Raw genomic sequence first — 18,414 nt, forward strand, 5'->3', positions numbered from 1 at the left:
TTTATTTATATTTAAAATTCTTTATATAAAAAAAGAGACAAAAATTTTAAAAAGATGTATTTTTTATCCATATTGCTGACTGGGTATTTATCCCCCTCCCTTTTTTTTTTTTTTTTTTTTTTTTTTTTCTCTGGGACTCCTAAAGCAATGTTACCTCGAGATATGGCTAGAAATTTTCACTAGTCCTAGTGGTGTTGCAATAGCATTTCCAAGCAGACCCCCTGTTTGACCATGAGTTTTATCTACTTTCAAAAAGTAAATAGTAACACACAGGTTTATTGGGAAACTGTATTATGTTTTAGTTATAATGTTTTTAATATCCCTTAGTTCTATATGCGTAGATTCTGCTTATTGGGGTAACATGCTTCGGATTGATCAATTCGGCAATGTACAAAATATTCTAGAAACCCCCCTCAGATCTGATTATACAACTTAAATTTACCATGTAAATGACTAGCCATTTATTAATTTCCTCTTACATGACTATTATTATTTGCTTTTTAAGAAGATGCTTTCTCCATTTTTATTATTTAAAAAAATACAATAAACTGAACTCTACTGCTGCTTCCTTTGCTTTTTTGTGGGGCTATGAATGGGCTTCCAGACTAAACAAACAGTGTTATTTTTGTTGAAGTTACACTTTTAAATGGGTCATCCCTGTGAAGTCTGTTTGCAATCTCCACATATAGCCAGTACTAAGCTAAATATGATCAGATACATACTTGCCTTTATCTATCCTGTGGTCACCCTAACAAAACCAAAGTAAGACGGACGTTAATTCATTGATGGTGGCAGCGTTGTCTTATCTATTCTGAAGCCCAGAAGTCAACAAGATTGATTCACCAAAGGGAGAGTTGTGGTTTTACCTCCTCGACTTCTCAGTACATTAAGGTCCAACCCCGGTGAGCTTTTGCTTGACTGGTCCAATATAAAAATAAAGGTGGTTTTATTAGTATGGAGATCCTGGAATATAATCCCTTTTAGGTGCACGTACAGTATAGGTTAAGGATATCTGAGGGTGCAATTCTGTGCCATACAGCTTTTGCTTTATTGGTTATGTTTACGTAAATACAAGCCTGACCGGTTCCAGCTTCACCTTAAGACTCCTTTGATCTTTTTCAATTGCTCTATGAAGGACCAGCTGAGGGCCTCATGCTGGATAAACATGCCAGCACTGGCCCTTCATAATAAATACACAAGTGGGGGAGTTGAAGCTAAAACTCCCTTGACAACTCTATCTTTTGCAAATAAAGCCCAATGTCCTTAGTGGAATTGTTGGATTTCTTTTCAAATTGTTGTGGAGTTGGGCCAAGCAATTTGTGTAAACATGACGGCTAGTAGCATGTACAGTGTTAGGGAATGGAAACCTGTATGTAAACAGTGGAATTTATTATGAAAAACAACCCATCACATCATCTTCAAGGTATGTTTGTACCCTCTGAGTAACGCGTAACTGCCCTGGCATTTGATGTTCCAAGTGTCATAAGCAAACCCCATCAGTGAAGAATAGAGTTGAAGATGCCGGTGATAGGATTAGCCCATATTTAGCATAGAAAAGTTAATACCAAATCCACTTTGACACTGACTATATCAACAGAATGTAGTCCCTTGCAAAGTATATTTGTTCAACCTTTACCCAGGCCACCTAATCCAGTGTCCCTGGAAGATGCGGCTGATAATGAAGACCTTGCGTAAACCCAACAATTTAGAATAGAACCCATAAATTGTTTATTACATGGTTATAAAATGATTAATCCACTGTTATCCATTATCAGCCAGTAGTTTGTGTTTATTGGAATTAAGTCATACGCTAATTGTAAATGGTCTAATTCAGTGGATACAGAATATTATAAGAAATCCTGATGTCTTAAATTTATTTTGTTTTTGAAATTTAACATTTCTAGGATTAGCAGAGAATTTATATATTTTGGTCTGGCGGGGCAGAATCCAGAGGATTGGGCCAGTATTTCTAGCAGCCTAGGAGACTTCAACTCAGATACTAAGATGTATTAGGACCATTCAACTAGGGGGTTTGCAGAAATACAGGGGCACTGAATTGTTGGTATTGTTGCTTTACTCTTCCTTGAAAGACACACCTAAGATTAAATGGAGCACTGTGTTACTGTGAGAGTAACACAGTGAAGGGGTTTAAACCTACCTGGGATAGGGATAAAGCTATCCTGAATCTTAAGATGGTACCAAGGAATGATTAAGGTCTTTACTTCAGGAAAAATGGGCATTATAGATGGGCCAATTATGGGCATATTAGATGGGCCAATTAGTTCTTATCTGCCGTCAAACTCAAATGGCATCAAATGTTTCTCAAGTATTCTCGCAAGAGACCTCCCCTCTTATGACAAAAGGAGACAAGGTTAGCCATGGTGAGAGGTCTGTCCAAAGGAAACAAATTTGGGGACCTAGGTAGGTGGAGGGCATGTAGCCATTGGCTGTAGCTCCTAGAGCTTCTTCTATTCTATTTCTACAGAACTTCATCTCTGGCTGATACTGAAATGAATCTGTGACACAATGAGCATGTTGAGTAAGTATTTCCAAAAGTGCCATATACATCACAGAGTTCTCTGTTTCACATTCAGATCCGCACTTCACCCAGTAGTTTCACTTCCTTTCCAGGTGTGCAAAACAGAAACATTCAGATTTTTTGTTTTATAAGCTTTTAGATGTCAAGCTTAAGAAGTTATAGTTAGTTATTTCTAGATAAACAGCAGTGAAACTCAGGAGGTCAACGTCAGGAAATCTGGGCTCGCAATTTTCAATGCAATCTGTAAACCTGGACCCCTGTGATCGTATCTGCTGGAGATGCCCCAAATAATACAAACATGGGCGCTGGCTGCCTGGCCTCTGGTAAGGTTCTTTGATGTCCAGGTGTGTTGAGCTTTCCATACTCTGCTCTGAACAATTACAGTCCATACTGTCCCATTTCTCCTCCTATTTGTCGCTCTCCGAGACCGCTTCGGTTTTAACATTATGGCACCCTAATTGAAGCCTCTTATGTTGATCTGGCATAGCTATCAGTATGTATAGTAACAAGGGCTATAAGACGTAGATTAGGATGATGACTGGATCCTATCTACCTCCTATGTAGTGCATATTCTTGAAAGTGAGTATAGTACTTTTAATATTGTTTCGGGATGCTGCGTCACTAAGCCATTAGACTGGGCTCAACAGCATAAAAGCTGAAACCTGACCTCCCATCTTTTAATAATTTAGAAGATACATTGAGAGTAGAAATTGGTGCGTCAAGAGAAAGGTTGAGGAAATGCAATATTATTTGCCAGAAGATGGAGAATGCGGATGCCCCTTCTGTTTTCATTTCCCACGGGATCTTGTACTTGGACATTAAACACATACATACACACTTGTATACTTGCATGAGGCTTCATCTATGTTTGACTGTGTCCTGTTTTATAACTGAGTCCTATACGCATTAACTCATTAACTTCCGTCTGTGACCCTGGGTAATGGGTCAATTGAATTACAAGTCAACCCTCTTTGAAATTCCCACATAGATAATGAAACAACTGGTTTATATGTTAATAGTTTATTACATTCAACAAAATGCTAAGTAAGTGAACAGAAGACATGAACAACCAATTCTCGGTACACGTGCACACAGTATGTTAAGGAACTTGGCAGTTAGATTGTTCCAACCATCTTTGAGAACTAACCACAATTCTTCTGTGAATTTAGGCTGCGTCTTTCTCTCTTCATGTAATCCCAGACAGATTTGATGATGTTCAGATCAGGTCTCTCCACCTTCTCCAGGGGCCATACCATCACGTCTAGGACTCATTCTTCTTTACCCTGAAGATAGTTCTTAATGACTTTGGCTGTATGTTTGGGGTCATTTTCATGCTGCAGAATAAATTTGGGACCAATTAGATGACCCCCTGATGGTATCTGCCTGTACTTCTCAGCATTAAGGAGACCATTCACATAAATGCAGCCCCAAACTCGCAAGGAACCTCCACCATGCTTCACTCTTGCCTGCAAATGCTCATTCTTGCACTCTGTAGCCCTTCAGTGGGCAAACTACCTTCTGCTACAGCCAAATATTTTATACTTTGACTCATCAGTCCAGGGCACCTGATGTCATTTTTCTGCACCCCAATTCCTTTGTTTTCATGAATAGTTGATTCACTTGGCCTTATATATATTTATCAATTTACTCCTTTTTATCAATCCATTTCTTTAAATCATCCAGTTTATATGCCTATGGCCATATCTTCTTCGTTACTGTGTAACAAAATATTAAAAATGGTCTGGTTATTTTTGTCATCTCTTACCACATCAAGTGTAGGTATTGCATCAGAAACACACACATGCATTTAGACACCTCATGATGAAGTGTGGTGTATTGTACCTATCACATGGTTGTGTTATTGTTATACAACATGTTTATGCGTTTGAATAGATCTACAGCATCATTAGCCCAATGAATCTAGTCCTGGCAACTCAAAAACACCTGTTACAACTATTACAGTGTTTGAGGATACTCAAAAACACCAACAAGTTATGTTATTGCTTATGTCTCAGAAAAACTGAAAAGCAATGTTTTTCATAGGTACAGTCATATGTAAAAAAGGAAAAACAAAATGGTATTGTTAAATAACAAGTTGGTATTTAATTACATCTTTAATTAATTTCATATATTGGGAATAACTACAAAAATACTGAAAAAACTACATATTGTTCCATCAATATCCTTTCTTTATCTCTTTTTTGAGGGGGATCAAGGTCCAGACTAGGATCTCACCCCTCATAAATACATCTCTGCTCACAGCCTCAGGACCTGGGGAAGAATTGTTAACTTAAAAGCAGCTAATTTCATTGAAGGAAAATGTTACAAAAAGTCTGAATTTTCCCTGGGCTGATGGATCATGTGGCCATCTGAAGAAGCATCTCACCCGAAGGCAAAGTGAGTTTATCATGTGCTAATCGTAAGGATACCAGCAGTTGTCCTGGAACCTCAACTATTAGAGGAATGTGACCCATCGGTAATCTATAGCTCTCTGTTACTAGCTTTCACTAGCTTCAAAATGTTATTGAGTGGAGAAACATCTCATGACGGGGATTAGCAGAGGGCTCAGTCTGAAAAACTATGCACACAAAACAGCCTTTGAAATCTCCTCAAGGAAAATAAAAATGAATCAGTAAAGTTCCATGGAAGATATGGATGAATTTAGCAACCTTCTTCATAGTGTGCAACAGTATGGCTGGTGGGTTTTTTTTCTTTTAACACGTGCCATGGACTGGGGTCTGTATTAGCACTAATGTTTTTCACACATCCACTGGCACTTTTTCATTGTGTTGTTCGCGCATGATTTGATATTGATTCGCGTTTGGTTTTTTGCCCCGGAAACGCCACAGTAAAGCCAGGTCCCCCAGTTGTGGTGGACTCTGGCTACTCGGAGCCTACCCTTGTGTCCCCACATCAGTGGGTGGTCCAGCTGATGTCAGTGGGTGGTCCCGCTGATGTCATTGGGCGTTCCTGCCAAAGTCACTGGGTGTTCCTGCTGATGTCATGCAAAACACCCCTATTTACAGGGGAAATGGGCAGGGAGATGGGTGTGCCAGGACCGCCCTCCCTTGACACGGAGGATTTGGGTGTTGAAACTGAGAACCGGGTATGATGGTGGGGTGGTCTGTGCTTCTGGCTGCCACTCCACCTGAAAGACTTCAGTGGCATCCCCTCTTTAGAGAGGAGCTAGACGAGCTGGTGCTCCCCTAGGCTTCAGCCAATGAGGGATGGAAGGACCTGCATATCTCTACATAGGGAGTGCAATCCCTGGCAGAGGAAGATGTGAAAGGTGGGTTCAGGAGAAGCACCACACTCCTCATACAATAGGCTAAGCATGATGCATCAGGCTTTGAGAAGCACAAAAAGTACTTGTTTTATCACTTATATAAAGTTTGTTTTATCACCTATATAGTTCTTCTTCTCATCATATGAGATTTTGATAGTAACAATTAGCATCACAAATGCACTTATATAAAGGTCGGCAGTCAATATTTTCTGGGCAAGTCCCCTACTACACTTAACAGTTCTTCCTTCAATAGTAAACGAGAAGTTTTGAGATTGTGCAGACAATATTGCCTCTGATCCTCATTTTCATCCATCCGCAGGCATATAAGGAAAGATGAGAAAGATGAGTGGCCTGGTTAGACTTTGAAGCAGGAAGAATTCCCCTGAAAAGCAAACTTTACCCCATGAGACAGACATGTGCCGCCCACATGCATAATGTCTCCACATTAGTCTTCCCGCTGGGAGCTGTGAAGATGGCTCATGCTGTATGTCAGCATTTCCTCATGTTTATCATGACACAAATTATTGACTTGATGGACAATGTTTAACTAAATATCAGAAAAGAGTACTCGGGTAGCATTTGTAACTTATCCTTAGGCTTTCAGGACATAGAAAAAAAATAGTTGCTGGAGCAGAAAAATACCTATAATTTTTAGATAATATATAATATCATTAATCTAATTTCTTTTAGATTTGTTTGGCATACGCTGATGCATCTGGTTGTAAAAAAAATATTATTAATATTAATTGTTTTAGCGCCATCATATTCCATAAATGAAGGGAAATGTTTTTAAATAAATAAATGTATAGAAAAGAACAGATCAAAGGGCAGTTGGATGTTTGCAGGGTAAACAAAATTTACAGGAACCCCTGCGTTCAAACAAATACTACATGTTTAGCAATACTGGGGAAAAGGAAATGTGGCTTTAGTGTTTTACTTGCTCTGCATTTCAGGAAACAGCTTCACAATTATTACTGAAAGTGGTTTATCTCCTGATATATATACAAACATTACTTGGGAAATTACTGTGCCATATGAACAAGTTTCAGATATGTAAAGTTTTTTTTAAAACCTAAAATAACATACAGCAAATGTAACTGAAAACTGAGAAATGAAAAAGACACAGATAATGCATGTGTGAATGATATTGCGTTAGAGCTGAACATTTGAAGACGTAGTAATGAGGGGTGAGTTGAGTGAGGAGGGGGAAATAGCCTTAGATCAGGAAATTGATTAAATAACGCTCGCCCTGCAACTTCAAGAATAGAACTTTAAGAATAGTTCACAGCTTCGTCAATGTTACCTTTCAAACTAAATATCTCCAAAACAAATACATTGATTGACAAAACACACACACATATATATATATATATATATATATATATATATATATATATATATATATGTATACACACACACATATATACACCGTTCCGGGCTGGCCATGATGCCTTGTCCCCAGTCCGTCCCTATATGTATATACCGGTATATATATATATACATATATATGAAATATTATATAATATATATAATTATAAGATATATTTATATAACTTTATATCTATACAATATGAAATATTATTTGTTTCTTTAATTTGCTTTAAGGAGTCGGTATATAGCCTTGCATAGTGTCTGGTTATGAGCTAGGGTGAGCTGGTCTGTAAAACAATACTCCCAGAAGGGCACTTACAAGGATTGTCTCATGATTGGCACTTGATTGTGCTCAGTTGGTGGCCATATGGGAGCTTTCCACATCCTTGATTATAAAACACTTAGCAGGTTGTCTCAGGTAACATAAAAGAACCTATACTTCACCGATAAAATGGCTAGAACGTTCTGATAACATGTTCCGGTCTCAGAAGTACAGGATTATTTAAATAACTTTGATATTAGATATTAACCTGATAAGATTAATCCACATACAGCTCACGTATCACAGAAGGTGGATATTGTCTGTGATGCCAACATAAAACATAATCCGGGCCAAGGAGAACTATCAACTCAGAGCTTTTAGCTTAAAGTATTTTTTTCAAACCTACGTATGCAATGACAGTAAATGTTACAGAAATACTTGGTTTGCACACTTTGACTAATGAGCCCGCTGTCCTCAATTTATCTCCCTTCTCCTCAACCCACCTTTACAAAGGCTGTCTAAACCAATCAATTACAACCAGCAACTTACTAACAGGGCAGAGATAACAGGGAAGAATCATAAGTGTATTGAGAATAGGATGTTCGGACTGCTGATCCCATTATATAAACATAAGGTTGTTTTTTAATACATATACCGGTATATATATCATAGTTCTCACATTTATAGAGTCTAGGACGTCAGGAGTCTGAGTTCAGCAGGGTTGTACCAGCTAGGGACAGGGCACATGCCTTGCAAAAAATAAAATGCAAAAAAACATTTTTTATTAAAAAGAAAAAAAAAAGAATAAAACCTAATCCTAATGTTATGAAGTTAAAGCCACTCAAAGATATTGTAAATACAAGAAATACACTCAAACTTCACTTTTAATAAATCACTAAAAAGAGAGAGTACCAAAAAAGAGAGAGATCATTTCCCAATGAAGTATAGGACTAGTCTGGTAATGTGCCTTTCATTGTGAACTAGAGAGACAGATTGCCGCTAAAGCAATAATGTGATGGTTAACAATTATGCAGAGGAAGGGCATGTACCAGGAATTAAGCATGCTAAATCCTAATTCTCATTGTCCCTGCCTTCGTAAAATTTGGTAGCAATAGTAAGAGTTGGTACTGTGTCCTTAAGCTCAGTAGTTATTTAGATAAGATACAACTAAAAACCTTAGGAGTGTCACAGTTACAAGTCACAAGGAACTAGTTTGGTTTTAGTTTGGTGTTAGTTTGGTGCATGAAATTCATCAGATCTCATGTGTCTTCAAAAAAAACAAACAAAAAACCCGAGTTTGCTGAGTAAGCATTTCAGTCCTTGCTTGCAAGTCACAGAACTTTAGCCCCACCTAGTGTTCTTCTTTGGAAATTCAGCTGTGACCATACAAAATCAATAGAAGATCAGGTCTGAACCAAACAGCAGCCATGACCAAAATTAAAGCCTGAGATTACATTTCTTCATTTATTTGTGTTTTTATCCTCATAGAAGGCATTTAAAACAAATATGTTTAAATGGAGCTTGTTCCATGTTAGCCCACATAATCCAATGCGAATGTTCAGTATCGCTGGATATGTTGTGAAGAATAGTAGTTTCCATGTCATATGGGGACAAATGACAGACTAAGACAAATCCCTACATTAGATAGAGAGGGCCCTCCTCACAAGCTTACAATCTTGAGGGAATTGGGTGAGGGGAAACATAAGGTATGGATAAAGAGGAGAGGTTGTGTATTAGTAGTAGGTAAGTTCTAACTACAGAGATAAGGCCCAGATCAGTTGGGGGTGCCTTCTGTGTGGCAGAGCAGAGCCACTACGGGAAATCTCCCTCTCACTGGGGTCGTGCCTGCTCAGCATTAATCGCCAGCAGGCCTTGCTTTTCACCTCTCCCTCACGATGTTGCCAGCAATTAATGCCAGTGCTCAGCAGTGATGTTGTGTGTACCAACAATAGAGCCGTGAATGGAAGTCTGCATGGAGAATACGTGAGGAAGGAGATATTGAGAGATGGGGAAAAAGAGTGATAATGAGAAAAGGGAGCGAAAGGGGAGAGATAGAGAGGAAAGAGATGTAAATAAGACATGAGAGGTAGAGAGAAAAGAGAGAGGCAGAGGGAAAAGGGAGCGATAAAGTGAAATAGGAGTAGAAATAGTATGAAATGGGAAAGATAAGATACAGAAAAAGAGGAGAGATATTGAAAAAATGATGTCAAAAGAAGGGGGGATAAAAAAAAAGAAAAATAGGACAGAGAAAATAAAGAGGAAGAAGAGGAGCGATAAAGAAGGTAGAGATGGGGAAAAGTCTGGGTAAAGAGAAAGAGGAGAAAAAATAAATAAAGTGGAGAAAAGGTTAAGATGAGGAGAGGAAAGGGAAAGAGGATGAGAAATAAAGAGAAAGGGTAAGGAGATAAAGAGAACAAAGAATGATAAAAAGAAAAAAAGATAAATAGAAAGAGGAGGAGGGATAATGAGAAGGTAAATCAAAGAATTGGGTGAACTAAAGAGAAAAACAAGAGATTAAGAGAAATATGAGAGATAAAGGGAAAAGACAAAACAGATATGGAGAAAATAGAGAGATAAATAGAAACAGGAGGAGTGATAATAATGAGGAAGATCAAAGAGAAAGGGGAGAGATGGGCAGAAAAGGGAGAGATAATGAGATACAAAGGAAGTGGAGAGAGGCCATGTTTGTGTTTTGAAAGTGTTTGTAATGTTAAAGCAAGCAAGTGTATGCATGCAAGGGCAAGCGTAAGCCACAGTATTTCTGTGTAGGGGCAAGTATATGTACACTATATGGGCAAAAGTATTGGGAAACCTTGCCACTAAACCAACAGGGACTCTTATCACATCACATCCTAAATACATAGACATTATCATGTAGTTGCCCCCCCTATAACAGCTTCCACACTTCTGGGAAGGCTTTCCACAAGTGTTTGGAGTTTCTTTTGGAATTTTTGCCCATTCATCCAGCAGAGCATTTGTGAGGTCACGCACTGATGGTGGAAGAGAAGGGCTGGGTCTCAATCTCCATTCAAGTTCATCCCAATGGTGTTCGATGGGGTTGAGGTCAGGGCTCTGTGACAGCCCATCAAGTTCTTCCACACAAAACTCATCCAACCATGTCTTTATGGATCTTGCTTTGTGCACTGGGGCACAGTCATGCTGGAATAAGTAAAGGGCCTTCCCCCCACTCTGCTCCCACAAAGTTGGAAGCATAGCATTCCCTTAACTGGAAAACAGCCCCATACCATTATCCCTCCTCCACCAAACTTTACAGTTGGTACAATGCAGGCAAGCAGGTAACATTCTCCTGGGATCCATCAAACCCAGACTTATTAGACTCCCAAGGTAGTAAAAATCCTTACAATAGCCCCGATTTTAGGTCACTCCCTGCAGGAGATACATTAGCAGAGAAAATGAAGTACTTTGCAGTCAGACTTCCCACCTCAGTCAATCAACGATTTTCTGTGCATGGCATTGCACAAGTGGGTGGGGTCTTTTAGACCTCCCTGGAAGAGCACTGGAGCTGGCTGGCAGTGCGCATAGCTGGAGAGAGCACTGCATAGCTGGAGAGAGCACTGCATAGCTGGAGAGAGCACTGCATTATATGACGGACACTTCATAAATGCTTTCCCAGTCTTTTTAACTCTTTTAGCCAATCAGCAAGTTCCTCCTAGCATGGGATGAAAAGAACCCATTTATCCATCGCTAGAGGGACTCTCCAAAATGGTTAATAGTATAACATTAAACACTAACTGAAAAGCCACATTCATGTTCAACCAGGCGTGACTTCTTGGCCCAATACGGCAGTCACACAGATGCACAAAGCCACAGCCGCTCTCAATTCAGTCCAATGATGCTCCGTAACAGGATCCAAACTTAGTAAGATTTATTGAAAAGTACAAAACAGTTCAAAGACACAAACAAGTGGTTTTTACATTTTTCATGAGCTGTGGTAGTTTTTCCTTAAAATCTGAGAACTGTTACATAGCTCTTACTACTGCCAACTATCTAGTTATGGAACAGAAATCTAAACATGAAAAAAATATATATACGTCAACTGTTTAGGAAAAAATACAAAGTTTAATTAATACATTTGTAACAAAACACATAAACCTTACGCACACACTTGTGTACGTTATCAATTCATATCCAGTATTTTTGGCAGTTTACTAGTGTAGACTCTCATACACTTTGCAGGTTTTCTGAACTGGCTGTCTCTCTTTGTAACGACGACGAGAAATTAGTGCAAAATAGCTTATTCTGAAAATGAACCCGGTTTTGCAAGATGGGTTTTTATGAAGTTGATCACGCATGGGGTAATTAAGACTTTAATCCATGAATGTCATACGCAACCAATAGATATTTGCTCGTAGTAATAGTAAAATTTTAGATCACCCACTACGTTTCAAGCATAACAATGACAAAAGCCCCCATTTCTATGATTTGGCTTTACTTCAATCCAGTATCTCCATTTTCCATTTGAAACAAGTAAAAGTCATAGCATAGGAGTTTGCAATTCAGTTAGTTTTTCCAGGTAACCAAAAATATAAAAAAGGGTAAAGCGGGAGCCAATGAGGTGAATGCACACCCCATTTAAAGTTCCATTTCTTCTTCCTCATCTCGGTCCCACATCGTGTTAATGTCACTGGCTACATTAGAAGTACAAAGGTGGTCCTCACTGACTTCCTGTGGGAATGTATTTACAGATGTGATGTGATTATCTTTGCCCACATCTGTATTATCCTTGTAGCATTTAGATATTGACTGGAGTTTGTCAATAAGAAATTCAGGCTGGGGTTTCCAGAGAACAATCTCCATAGATGGACGACTCCTAGAAGAGGGGGGGGGTCAATAAAACTGATAAAGTACATGAGCACCAGAAAGAAGAGGCGGATTTTCACATCTAGAAGCTATGTTTTTATGATAAACTGAACTATTTATCCAGCAGCTCCTTCCAGGTGTCAGGCGTGCTCCCAGCTCGCATACATGCACAGGAGTGTGTTCAAGTGCAGTCTTCCATATGGGACTGGTCAATGATTGAGTAGAGCGGGGCTAGTCCAGGTTAATGGCCTGGTGCTAAACAGGCTAGAGTGCCAGATTATTAAAAGGGAAGTGCAAAACACTCTACAGGACATATTCAAGGGTTTTATTAGTAAGAAAGGAACAGGCAGGTCAGACGGTTTTTAATGTGTCCGTTTCTTCAAACCTAAAGCTACCCCATCTCTGGTTCCCAGGTTTTAATGGGTGGAATTACAGGAGGATGGAAACTGCAGTAGGAATGTTTACAGTTAAACTTTTTTTTTTCTTTACCACACTGACAGAGGGAAAGGCAGATTACAAAAAAATGGCATTAATTTAATATATGCCTAAAAATCCAAAACCAAAAAACCTTAAAACAAAAATGGCAGACTTACATGGACTCCACTATTTTCTTGTTTAGCGGCTCATCAAACCCATTCTTTAGACTGTCTTTAAGGAAATCTGACAATATAAGAGTTGGCAAACGACTAGATGAATTTTCAGGTTCTATATCATCCTCATCACCAATGATTAACCTGAGGGGGAAAAATAATAACTACAACATCCAATATTTGTCAGTGCACAAAAAAAGTTATGATATTACTAACGAAATACATCTTGTGATTACCACTGGTTAAGATGACAAATACACCAGTTCCTAAAGACACTTCAGGATCCCACGCAATCCGTGCCTGACAAGGTGGAATATCAATGGCAAAAAAATACGATCACTGCCTTATTCCCCCCTGTATGCCTTATACACCCAGATGCTACACCCCCCCCCCCACGATATGCCACTGCAGACGCCCACCAGCTGCCAGAGAGGGAGAGCCAGGTCCCCTGCAGCGCTGCGGGGGACCCTCCTCCCTGGCAGCCAGCGAACTCAGACAACCTCTGCCGCTGCTGACCGGTACTTCTGCCGGGGCTTCTATGGTGGAGCACCAGAAGGTCACGTCACGCTAGTGCTCCATCATAGAAGCCCCGGCGGAAGTGGAGGACAGTAGCTGAGGATGTCGGCGCCCATCACACAGACGCGCCGACGTCCGCCTGCTGCCAGAGAGGAGAATCCGGGTCCCCTGCAGCGCTGCGGGGGATCTGGATCTTATTGTTATCATCCGATCTGCTCTGAAAAAAATCTTATATTCGATAAAAGCAATTCAACTAATCGATAATGAAAATTGTGGCCAGCATTCCCAGTGAAAAACGCTGACCTCTACCACACACAGGTGACCTCCGAAAAATTAATTATAAGAAAGGGGCAAAAAAAAAAAGGCATTTACATTTTTTTCTTCTTCTTCTATACACACACGTTATTCTTATAATTAATATACCAAAATAATCCCTTGTGGTTGTGGCAGCACCGTGAGATTTCTGAGGGGAAAACAAGCCTTCTGGCATGCCTGGTGGTGTCTGTAGATGAGTGTTTAATAATGCTTCTACTACCCCTTAAATTTAATTGGAAGGGTTTCCCCATCACCTTTACCCACTTATGTAATGAAATATATATATATATATATATTTCTATGGAAACATAACCATAACATGAAGATGTTCGTGTTCCGAAACTACAGAATAAAAGGAAACATGGCAGGAGGAGTTTAAAAGGCCCTGACATATTACAAAGGTGCATCTAGCTATCAGGCATACAGAGCATGTTTGGTACATCAATGAGACATATTCTGTTACCTGCTTTCAATATCTTCTATCTTTCTTCGTGCAGCATCACATGGAGACTCCACAACAGCTTCTTCCATGTCCTCAGTAAGTGCAACATCCACGATATGTGAGGACTGGGTACCAAGGCAAGGAACTGTAGAGGTTTCAGATACTGAATGTGTAGAGTTCCAGCTCGGTGCAGAAGTTTCACCAACAAATATACTCCCAGATGATTGCTGTCCTTCAATTAAAGATGTTACCTTGGTTTTTGACAGTCGCCTTCTTTTAAGAGGGCAGCTACAAACAAAAATAAAGACAAGTGTTTACATGACACGAGGAGACAGATTTTTTTTTTTAAATGTCATTACTACAACACTAAAGAATGTGGAAGAATTTTTCTATGAACATCCATGAGGTTCAGTAAGCCTCTCCTGTTTGTGCATGTAATGATTTAACATTGGTCTTCAAAACAGAATAATTTGGCATTTTCTTGGTATACTTGGGCTGCATGAGTTCACTCAAAATGCTTAGGAAACTTTCACTGAAAATGCTTAAACTTTACAAATGTCAGCATTTAGTAGACTTTTGTGAATCCTAGATATCCATTCCTTCTTAAAAGTACTTGAACTCAAACAGGTTTTACTTACTCAGAGATATCCTCTTGCCGTTTGTGTTTCTTTTGAGCCGGAGCAGAAAACCTAAACAATAAAAGGTAAAAAAGAATACGTAACACAAGACCCAATAATCAGTGCAAATGTAATTTCTTCAAACAGTAGACTACTAAAATATTAATCCATTCCCTTGCGATACCCATTCTGGATTACTGCAGCTCCTACCAATCGTCTCCAACCTCTGTCTCCTTTAAGCACCATCATTTATTCTAAACATCCCTGCCAAATTTTCATATCTCATCGGTGTTCATTACCTACCCCACTCTGTCAGTTCCAACACTGGCTCCCCATACACATTGTAGTAAAAAACTCATGACCGCTTCATATCATCCCCTTAACACCCCCTTCATCTCTGCTCTTACCTCCAAACACTCCAAGCCCTCTTGGCTCTTCCCACTTCTTGCATCACTTTTCAAGTTATCACTTCTTACCCTTGCATCTCCAAGATTCAACCTGTGCTATACTTATTCCCTGGAATTCCCTATGATGTTCTGTCAGACTCTCCCCTACTTAATGTAACTTTATGTGCCCACTAAAATACAACCTATTCACAGATGCATACAATATACCCTCCCAATGCCTGCAACGTGCATCCTGAACCATTTGTTCTCCCATATTCAAGATCTCTACATCGCACATTATCTTCATGCAGGCCTCTCCTTCTGTTTCATCCCCCTACCCCTAACAGATGCAAAAGCAGGGCACTCTTCTCCCTCCGTACCAGTGTATCTTAATGTGTTAATGAAATTAACGTTCATTTTCCCTCTAACAGGGCTACAGAATCTGCTGGCCAATCTATAATTAAAGGCAATATTGAAATAACGGACCAATCTAAAACCAAACATTCACCGCATATTTGATGCCTGTAAATATTAACAGGTCACACTTTCATGTAACAGATCTCATTTGTGGACATCAGACCCACTATAAATATCCTGTTTTGTTTTCAAGTCACAACATGGATATAGAAGGAGTCAATTGAGGCTCAATTTGCAAGTGTGTGAGCGAAGCGGTCATCTTCAGAAGGAGCTTTATTTTTCCCCAACTCCAGGTAGAAGGCTAAATAAATAACTTTTAAAGATGCTGTAGAGTCTTCCCATTAAAAAAACATTGCAGGAATTGGATTTTATACAATACTACATATGGGGAACGGAATACTGAAACTAGAGCCAGGAGCATGTTACGTGAAAGGCGTTCTGAAACGTAATAATACGTTTTACTGGCCAGTATAACGCAGACCCGTTGTATGGCCTGTAAAGCTTTCAATCTGTTTACATTTTAAAAGCGACAAGCAACATACTTCACAATTCTTAGGCACATTCATTTACGGCTTCAAGCCCTTACCTACTAGATGTTGGAGAAAATCCTGGAGCGCACAGCAGGTTCTGGAGCGGGAGTGCGGCTCCCATGTCTGGGTTGGAACTTCCCCCAGCTACGCTGGAGGTGAAGTGGCTATATGTACCGAGGTACGCATTATTATTCATAGGGCTTGTCATTGAGATACCATTGCCCTGGCCAAGTCCACTTAAAGATGCAAGAAAGTGAGACTCTGCAACCCCAGGCTCTCCAGTCCTTTGAAGGTAGTGTGAAGGCTGATAATCCATCCTGCTTAGTGGTATCCCATTAAAAGCTCTATCAACAGCAGCCATCACAGGTTTTTCTGTAAGCTAAAGAAGGACACAGTGTTAAAATGTAATATATACAGTATATAATGCATAAATACACAATAGTGAATCAGTTACACGGTTATACATCCCATATACTGCAGGGGACCAAAAAAAAAAAGCCAATTTGGCTCCTTCCGGCATTCATCCTACTTGTCGCCCTACTTAAACGTTTTGAAGTCTTCACAATCCAGCTGTAACCACTGCTGGATGTAAATATTGTTATCTGAATAATATAGATTGTGATGATGCTACAAATATCTCAGCATGTGCCAGAAAATGCACTCCAACCAGAATCTATCGTAGTATTTTAACATTGTACTACCTCGTTGTCCTAATGTTCCAAAGTTGTTTCAGTCTGATAGCCGTTACATTGTGCGTAACATTATTCTTATTATTGGTCTCTCTTGAATTAAATTCTATGTAACATACAATCTCTTTCCAAAGAACAATCAGCTGAATGTTACTTATGGTGACATCTTCACTTATAGCCCTTTGTCCAGACTGAATATATATATATATATATATATATATATATATATATATATATATATATATTCATTCATTCTGGACAAAGGATATATATATATATATATATATATATATATATATATATATATAGATATAGATATATATATTACACACACACACACACACAATGCTTTGTTTAATGTGCCCGGGCTGTTCTGCCCGGGCTGTTCTACCAATTATTTTTTGGACAATGAAAAGAATGCTTTTGTTCTTCTTTCTAGATTATAAAATCGTGCGTCTGCCCAAGTATTAACATGTGATGATTATACGGTTGTGCTGTTAATTGTAATGTTTTAGCAGCTTTTTTTTTTTTAGTACCATGGGAGCTGCTGGCGCTCTATAAATAAAATGTAAAGTCGAGCATGCTAATGAGCCTCTGCAGTGAGAGCCACACGCACGCACAGGCAGTACGCGCACACACGGCACGCACGCACAGGCAGCACCCGCACACTTACATATTATTTCCTAACTTAATAAATAAGTTATTAAATCCCAGAACACGAGGTCGTCTCACAGACGCCATGGCACCGTGCAACAGGCAGCGAGCACAATTCTGGATGGGATCCACTAGCATCACATCACATTATACTGTGTATTAAGCTGCACGTGGGCATCATTAATTCCATGCACAGCCCATAAGGCCTTCACTTGGGGTGTCACAGCTTGTGTCAATGCTCCAGATTGTAAGCTCTTCTGAGCAGGGTTCTCCTCACCTGTTTCTGTAAGTCGAATTGTTATGTTATATATTACTTGTTATGTGGCGCTACAGAATATGAATACAGAATATAATTATAATAAATTAAAATGCGTGGAGCTGATACAGGCAGCACACACACATAACATGCAGTCAGTCAGTCAGTCAGTCAGTCAGTCAGTCAGTCAGTCAGTGGCCCCGAACGCCTGTAAATATACACCCACAGCAGTACCAGGCACATGCTGGGAGAAGGCACCTGGTAGGCTCCAGTCTGGAAGGCCCAGCACTCACCTCTGGGGTCGTTACTTTACCCTCTAAAAAGTTGCCGTTCGCACCTTCTGTAAATTCGCAGCAAAGCAGCCCGTTCCCTTCGGTCAGCCTCAGCGGGTCCCGCGACATAAACGTGGCGCCGATCTCAGCCACAGCAGTTATCGCCGAGTGGGCGGGGCCTTTTCGTCACGTGACAAAACACTGACTTTTCTAGAAGGCTCGGAAAGGTTCTCTCAGCAAGACGACTGAACGGGAGAAGGCGGGCGGGAAGGGAGATAATACAACGCGGTCCTTCCCCCGTGTCTGCCTTCACTTCTGTCCGCGGTCTCGGAAAAACAACAATGTGGCCACTAAATAATAACCCAGGACAATAAGCACGGGTCATGTTATGATAGCTGCTTTTATTTGCATGAAAACAAACACCAGTTTCATTTCTGGACGGGTCAGGTCT

The 18,414-nt window shown here is 39.8% G+C and overlaps 1 protein-coding gene across 1 annotated transcript; it reads right to left on the reverse strand.

Moving 5' to 3' along the window:
* Positions 1 to 12,051: 12,051 nt before the first annotated feature.
* Positions 12,052 to 18,092, reverse strand: LOC149302915 (coiled-coil domain-containing protein 117-like). Its single transcript, XM_089481703.1, has 6 exons — positions 17,985 to 18,092; positions 16,149 to 16,471; positions 14,781 to 14,831; positions 14,164 to 14,430; positions 12,873 to 13,013; positions 12,052 to 12,289 (listed from the first exon to the last, which is right to left on the reverse strand). Exons 1-6 carry the CDS (start codon positions 18,090 to 18,092, stop codon positions 12,052 to 12,054), a joined length of 1,128 nt encoding a protein of 375 aa, XP_089337829.1.
* Between the last annotated feature and the right edge of the window lie 322 nt (positions 18,093 to 18,414).

Source organism: Sceloporus occidentalis, unplaced genomic scaffold, assembly GCF_023333645.1.
Source record: "Sceloporus occidentalis isolate IW3139 unplaced genomic scaffold, rSceOcc1.0.p SCAF_16, whole genome shotgun sequence".
Lineage (NCBI taxonomy): Eukaryota > Metazoa > Chordata > Lepidosauria > Squamata > Phrynosomatidae > Sceloporus > Sceloporus occidentalis.

Bases quoted from the DNA above. Each gene is read 5' to 3' on its own strand.
- LOC149302915 (XM_089481703.1), bottom strand. From the start codon at position 18,092: ATGTCGCGGGACCCGCTGAGGCTGACCGAAGGGAACGGGCTGCTTTGC. The intron at 14,832-16,148 runs GTAAGGGCTTGA...TTTATTGTTTAG, and splicing joins TTTTCTCCAACATCTAGTAG to GTTTTCTGCTCCGGCTCAAA. The intron at 13,014-14,163 runs GTAACAGAATAT...TTTCCCCCTCAG, and splicing joins ATAGAAGATATTGAAAGCAG to GTTAATCATTGGTGATGAGG.